Source organism: Pteropus vampyrus, unplaced genomic scaffold (genome assembly GCF_000151845.1).
Source record: "Pteropus vampyrus isolate Shadow unplaced genomic scaffold, Pvam_2.0 Scaffold129, whole genome shotgun sequence".
In the NCBI taxonomy this organism is placed as follows: domain Eukaryota; kingdom Metazoa; phylum Chordata; class Mammalia; order Chiroptera; family Pteropodidae; genus Pteropus; species Pteropus vampyrus.
In genome coordinates, this window is record NW_011888910.1 from 4,871,782 (window position 1) to 4,879,272 (window position 7,491).

Below are 7,491 nucleotides of genomic sequence, written 5' to 3' on the forward strand. Positions count from 1 at the left end.
ATCTATAGATCAATTCAGGAAGAATTGCCATCTTAACAAGTTTGAGTCTTCCAATCCAGGAATATGGAATGTCTTCCATCTGTTTATCTTTTTTAATTTTCTCTTGACATTTTGTACCTTTCAGCATAGAGGTCTTGCATTTCTTTTGTTATTTATTTCTGAATATTTTATTCTTCTGATGTTATTATGAGTACAGTTTTCTTAATTTCATCTTCAGCTTATTTGTTGCTAGCGTGTAGACATACAGTCGACTTTTATCTGTTGATCTTGTATCTTGTGTCCTTGTAGAGCAGTATTTTTGTGTGTCAGAGGCACCTATGGTGTCAACCAAGAGAGTCACAGGCTCTTTGGGAGCTGGAAGCTCACATCCCTGTCTCCTACACACTGCAGGGGCCTCCCCTTCAGCCCCTCGGAGCACATCCAGGAGAAAGGTCAATTCACTAAAGGGTGGTGCCTAACTACTGAGCAGCTCCATTTGAAAGTTATTTAAACCATCTGATATCCGCATCCCTGTACCTTCTGCCCACTGGCATGGATCTGCTCTCTGAGGCAAGGCAAACGACTATACTTCCACTTCCTTGAGACAAGGCCCCTTCACCTGGCCCCTTCATCGTGGCCCCAGAGCTGAGACCAGGCAGCCCTGCTGGCCTGTGTAGTGACGGCACAGTGAGACCATTAACTCCTGTCACCTGAACACCATGGTTCCCTTTACTGCAACCTAGCACTGCACTGCGTTTGGTGTCCACATATTACCTTCTCCCCAATAATATACGTTTGTGTCATATTAGATGGTAGAGTTATAACAGTTTTTTTAGATGTCGTATAACTACTATTTCCTTGGGAACTTCTGGTAGGTTCCCGCATAGGGCAGAGGAGTGGAGGTAAATCGTTCAAGTCCTAGGCTCGCATTTAGTTCTCTGTGAGCCAAGTGCTGCAGTGAATGTCTCTGTCAGTACATTTGGTTTCTGGCACATTTCCCAGAGATAGGACAGCTTCCACTGGTGGCGTGCAGAATGATTTTAGGAAATACTTAAGACACGGCAATAAACAACTCACAGTGAGAAAATTACTGTCTTTTTTTAAGTATCTTCCAATCTCTCTGATATGGCAAGGAGAAAGTCTATTAGTTTGCTATGTCTTTAATATCTTCTTTAACTCCTGGTAATCCTTTCCCCGCACCCCTACCCCTTTTCTAAATGAAGAGCAAGCCTTGGGAAAATAGCATAATTTAATAGTATTTGGTTTTTCATTGTATGTTTATTATTCATGGCAACTGATACTGGTTTTCCATTTACAGTGATATTAAAAAGTTGTCTTTCAAAATAAATTAAAAAGTTGACGAGGAAAAATATTACCCAAACTAGAGGTGGTGTGTAGATATGGCCCAGGTGAAGGTGGTTTAGGATGTCCCACGTGTGGGACGCACTGCTGGGGGGCCAAGGGCCTCAGTCCCCACCGGAGTCGGACGTCTCCGTCTGTCATGAACTTGCCCCAGTCAAGCCATGTCCACACTCTGGGAGTCACTGTGGCCCTCTGTGCCAGGGTCTGACCATGGACACTAAACCTGTGTGCCTGTGCCCTCCTGCAGGTGCGGCGGGCTGGGACTGGTGCTGGCCAGCGCGGGCTTCGGCATGCTGACAGCACCCATCATCGAGCTGCACAACCAGAAAGGCTACTTCCTGCACCATATCATCTTCGCCTGCTGCACGCTCATCTGCATCATCTGCATCCTCCTACTGCCTGAGAGCCGGAACCAGAACCTGCCCGAGAACATCTCCAATGGGGAGCACTACACGCGGCAGCCGCTCCTGCCGCACAAGAAGGGGGAGCAGCCCCTCCTGCTCACCAACGCCGAGCTCAAGGACTACTCGGGCCTCCACGAAGCAGCGGCTACCTCCGCTGCAGGGGACGGGCTGCCTGACAACGCCACGGCCAATGGCATGAAGTCCTGTAGCTCTGGGCATGGCCTGCCCTGAAGGGGGCACCGTGGGCTCCCAGGTTCAGCGGCTGTTTGGGCACAGGTTTACAGACAGGGACCTGCAAGTGGCTGGGGCAGGAAAACCCAACTCTCATGCCACCGAATCGTGAGACTTTCAGCTGGTATGGGGAAATTCTGTCTTTCCAAAAACTCTTAAGGATCAAGTGTTCGAGGAAGCAAACTCTTTGGAAATAACCCTTCAAAACCTTCCTTTCTGCCATTAAATGTTTCTATTTATTTTGGTGATTTTTACGAGAAGCACTTTATTCCCTTTCCTCTCACTAATCTTGAATTGGAACCACCTCCTGCGGAAGAGGGACCCAGTCGCCCGAGGAAGATGCTGTAAGTAACCAGCGCAGCAGCCAGTCTCCTCCCTGCAGGTCAGCCACCGTTCTCGCCCGCAGCCCCTCAGAGCAGCCAGATGTCACCTCTGCCGGCCTGAGCTGCCCCAAGGCTGCCTACCTATGTACAAAGAGAGGCCCAACAGATCATAGAGCAGTTCCATGACTGCAGTTTAGACAGAGTGAAATGAAATGTAAATGATAGGTTTTTGCTAGAGAGTCTGTGTATGGTTTGTAAAGGTTTTTTTTTCTATTTGTAAGGTCAGAGCTTCTGTTCCATGTGTTGGGGGAAAGCAGCTCACAAATATCATTAAAACCAACTTAGTCTTTCCTATGAGATAATCCTTTTCTACTTGATGCTGGAAGCTTTTTGGGGAAAAGCTTAAAACATTTCACCACAAATCTTAAATAATTAGTAGTAATGTCACCACAGTTTTCTGACACCAGTTTGCCTAGTTAAGATCACAACTAGCAAATGTGTTGAAGTCTGAGACATGTTAGCATTATTAATACTCCTTCCTAAATTTAGCTCCAGCAGAAAAGTTCCCTCTTCCACAGTCAGCTTTTTGCCAGCACTACTTGAAAACCATGGCTACTTTCTGGACTAAAACCAATAGGAAAAGAACTGAAATAGACTAAGGCAAACCCACAGGAGGGAGGGGTGCTCTCCCGAATATGGCCCGTCACCCACATCTTGAGCACACACCACGTAGAAATCACCAGCTTGGATGACTGTCAGCTCTCACTGACTTCACACTGAGAGACTGCAAAGCCTGTGGGAGACAGTCCCCCTCATGCCTGCCTTTGCCTGCTTCCTGCTTCCTGTCACTTCCGTCAGCAAAGAGGTGGGGCTTAAGGCAAGAAATGGGATTCTCACAGGTTAGTTCAGCTAACCTCTAGCCTCTTAAAAGCATCAAGACCAATTGAGAGAAAGCAATGAAAACCCCAATATGCAAGGGTTTTCATTGTGTTCTTCATTTTGTTCCAGACAGTGAAGCCTTCCTCTTGCCTTTCCACGTCAGGTTTTCTCCACCTGTCTGAGGAATGTTTCAAAGGAAACTTAGCCTCCTGAAAGACACTCAGGGGGCCACTAAGAAACAAGCTTCATTGGCACAGGTAGGCACCACCTTGAAGCAACATAGGTACCTGATATTTTGAACAACCTGGGTTCTTTCTAGAATTGTTCACCTCTCCACTTTGTGACATGTGTCTTTGCGATGGCTGTGTTCTTCCAGAGAAATCGTAGCCTCAGGTCTGTGTGAAGCCATTAGGTGACCTCTGATTGACAGTAGAACTCAAAGGGCCTAAAAAGAGGTTGATTAAACTTCCCTTTCTCCCCGTCCAGCTTTTCACCTGGTCTTACTGTCTCCACCCACCACTCTCCTCCAAATCTGGTAGACATCAATAGGAGCCTACTGACTTGATAAAAAACATTTTGAGGTGAACAAACTTGCAGGCATGTGTGAGTCCAGTGAGTAAACCATACTTTGTCTCATCAACGAGACCTGGCGTCTCCAGCCTTGTCCAAGGGCCAGCTGCCTAGAAAGGAAGGCCATCTGGCCAATCTCCTCAGCTCCACCTGCTCCAAGCCCAGTTCATCTTTGCCTTCCCTCATCTTTTTAAGTCACTTTGGTTCCATATTTTGATGTTAATCAACATTAACCTTACTTTAAAAAGGCCTTTACAAATGTGCAGCCTTCGCGTGCCAAATACCTTTTGCCTTTTTTAGAGTACTTGGTACAAAGCCACCTGGCAGCAAGACCCATTAAATCCAGGACATGACATACGCAGCAGCCAAGTCACTGGGCAGTTGAGGAAGGTGGGAAGGAGCCAGTGAGGTCCCGGGCCCGCACCTCGCCAGGTGTATGTCTGTATCCATCATCCATCAAGCACTAGGACACCTTGCGGTCCCTTTACTGTACTGCAGAAGGACTTGTGAGTATTCTCTCACTGGTCACAGAGATCTTTAAGAAACGGATTGAAGCTGTAGAGTGCTGCTCGTAATCTCTGGGGAAGTGAAGGCAAGGCACAGCACTTACAAACTCCTGTTCCAGGGTCTCTGATCTCCATTTTAAATGACAAAAACACTGGTCCAATGGAGGCAGTCGGCACTGTCAACTTCAGCAATAGGACTAACTCATGGATGACTAGAAAAGAAGCTAACCATGAGGACTGGGCTCTCGGGTCCAAGGTCTAGCAGATGCACGTGAGGCTGACTTGCCAACAATCGGTAGGTGATCTCTCTTGGCAAAGAGGTCCCTCAGCTCCTCTCTTCCAGCAGCCTCAGGATTAGGCTGAGCTCCTGTTCTGTTGCTGGTTCAGCTTAAGGATATATGAAGCTCTTGAGGAACACCTTTATGAAATGTAGCCAAAGCAGAAAAGCTTCCCTGTGGGCTGAGCCCCATAAAATCCCACAAGTCGGCAAGGCAGCCGGGGCCCACCTGAGCCTGATACACGTTACGTCCTGCCTTGCTCTGTGTGGGAGGGAGCTGCGGCCACCAGCTCCCTAGCACCCGTTGATCGTGCTTGGACTCCTCAGTCCTGTTTCCTTCGTGGTCAGTAAGGAAACACTTCTCAGGCACCTGCGATTTCAAGTCCACCCTCCCTACCACCTCCACTCCCACTGCCCGGAGAAACATCCCGAGGTATGTGCTGCAGCTACTCTCCTCCACCAGCTACTCCTGCATCCTGCTATCCTATCAGGGAGCTGTGATCCCCTTTCAAAAGTTATACACAAATGTGAACACCTGAGACAGGGCTGAATAGCTAGCTCTTCATTTTGTTCTTTTCCAGAAGTCAGTAATAACTCTTATCAAATACCCTAAATACTAGTACCCAGGACATATAGGAAAAAGTTTTAAATGTTTTGTTTACTAAGAGAGTATAACCACAACTAGAGGAAGGGGCTGGTAAGTTGTTCTGGTCACAGAACAGAAAACAAAAATAAACCTCGTAAAGGAAGTGTTGCACTCAAACATTACCACTTCCTAGAGCCAAACAAGAAATGACTGAAGTGCCATTAAATGAATTGTGTGACCATGGCATCACCCAGCCTCTAGGTGGCGCACGGGCACACGCACGTGCAGGGGAAGGCCCACACTTCAACCCTTTCTTTTAAAGGACACCTCACTTTAATGTATTGGGTTTTGGAAAAGCAGCACAGTGTGTTATGTCTAGTGGGAATAGTTCCCTCCTTCTTGTCCTTTCTGCAACCCCAACATTTGAGGTTTCTAGTAAGAACCGTGTTACTGTACATGTCAACCGGGATCACTCTGGAGGTGCTCATTCATAGCACAAGCCTAAATAGATTCTGAACTGTCGTTCAAAGCTAAATGTCTGCATGATGTCACATCTGTTGTACCTTTGGGGAAAATTTGTATGTAAATGTACAGAAATAAAAATGTTGCCCCATTAACAGATTTCCTCTAGAATGTCTTCCCTACCTCATCTGATAGTATCCAATGGAGGGCATTTCATGACCATTGACTACAAGTAATAAAAACTTTATTCAGATCTTGCTGCGTCCCTACTTTAGCGCCTCTGTAAGCCAAGTCTTCTCTCAGCCTGGGAACAGTGGGTGGCCTCTCATCTGCTTGCAGAGTCCTAGTCTTAAAGGCAGGCATTGGGGCGGCAGAGACAGGATTAAACATGACTTTATTTAGTGCCCCTCTCAGACCACCTGTGGGGGCCATCAGTAAATTTAAGAGTTCTTTTCTCTTGCATATTGATGTCCTGCTAATCTGTGGCCTGCAAGTTCTTAGGTCAAAAAATGATTATCTTACACTGTGATTCTGTTAGGAAAGACTGATAACCCAAAACGCTCTTCTTTAATGTAGTATTTTTTTAACAAGAAAACAATGTTTCTTTAATAAAGTATTTATACCAAACTCTTCTCTCCATAGGCCTGATTTTGTGTTACTTACTCTTCCTAGAGAGGTGCCCACTGTGCTTCTAAGCTACGATGCTGATGGCTGAGGCCTCAGAGGTTAGCATAGGAAGTCTGCTAAGGAGGGAAGCATCTTAAACTCCAGACCTACTCCTTTGACGTGCCATATGTCCTGGCCAAAATGTCACCACCTCTGGCTGCTTACCAGTGCCTTAATGCGAGCCTTTTGCCATTGCATGAAACATGTTACAGAACCCTAAACTATCTTCTAGTTACAAGAGGGATCCAGACACTTACAGATTAGAAAGTTCTTTACAGTGGTCCTCAACCCTGCCTGTGCTGAGAAGCACCTGGGAGCTTTTAAAGCCAACCAAATCTGGGCCCCAGGCCATCTGAGTCTCTGGGGAAGGGTCACGCATAGGTAATCTGTAAAACCTCCCTAGAGATTCGAATGTGAAGCCAGGGTTCAAAGCCACTGACCCGTGAAATATTGGCTTTTGGAAAAAGGTGTCAAAAAAATGTGCAGCATGTGGTACTAGAAAGATTGGAATCCACTTCGAGCGGCAAGCAGAAAAAGGCTAAGGCTTAAGGATGACCAAAGCAAATACTTGAGACCGGGGCGGGGGGAAGGAAAGACAATAACAGAAAGAGCAAGCATTTGAATCCACAAAAATGAAGTAGGTAAAACAAAAATTGACTTCTTTTTTTTTGCGTTTTTTTTTATCTCAAAATTGACATCTTAATTGCCATGGCACTTATAGTTTGCCAAGTTTTTCTGTGTATTTAATCCTAACAATAACCCAGCAGAGTGGAGATTATTCCCCTTTTATAGGTGAGGAAAAAGGGCCCAGAGAGATTAGAGACCACCAAAACCACAAATCTAGTGAGCGTGAAGAACGGGGCTCAAACCCAGGCCCAAAAGAACACAGCAAGAGGAGACTTGCCAGGGAAGGACTTGGCTAGAACGGGAAGGAAAGAAGACAACCTGAAGCATATTTTATAAGACTTACTACGTTAATTCTAATTAGAAATGGACATAACAGAGTCATGACTAATTTAACCCTTTAATCTAATTAGCCTCCTTCAATCCTAACAAAATCTCATTTTAACCCCTTTTCTCTATTACTGAGCAGTCACAAGGAAACTACTACCCATTTTGCTTTTCTCCTTCCCCAGCTTGATCAATTATAGCCTTTTGGCCCATACTCTGGTGAGGGGAAGAAGGAAAATTAATAAGATTAGCTCTTTAAAACAAAATATAAACACATTACCCTGGTGACAAACAG

General features: G+C 45.9%; 1 protein-coding gene across 1 annotated transcript in view; it reads left to right on the forward strand.

Moving 5' to 3' along the window:
* SLC22A23 (solute carrier family 22 member 23) overlaps positions 1-5,832 on the forward strand; it is a 179,678-nt gene extending 173,846 nt beyond the window's left edge. Inside the window, exon 9 of the mRNA XM_023534652.1 lies at positions 1,589-5,832. Within this exon, the coding sequence (XP_023390420.1) occupies positions 1,589-1,976 (388 nt within the window). The 3' untranslated portion in view covers positions 1,977-5,832. The remainder of the gene's footprint in view (positions 1-1,588) is intronic.
* The last annotated feature ends 1,659 nt before the right edge of the window (positions 5,833-7,491 follow it).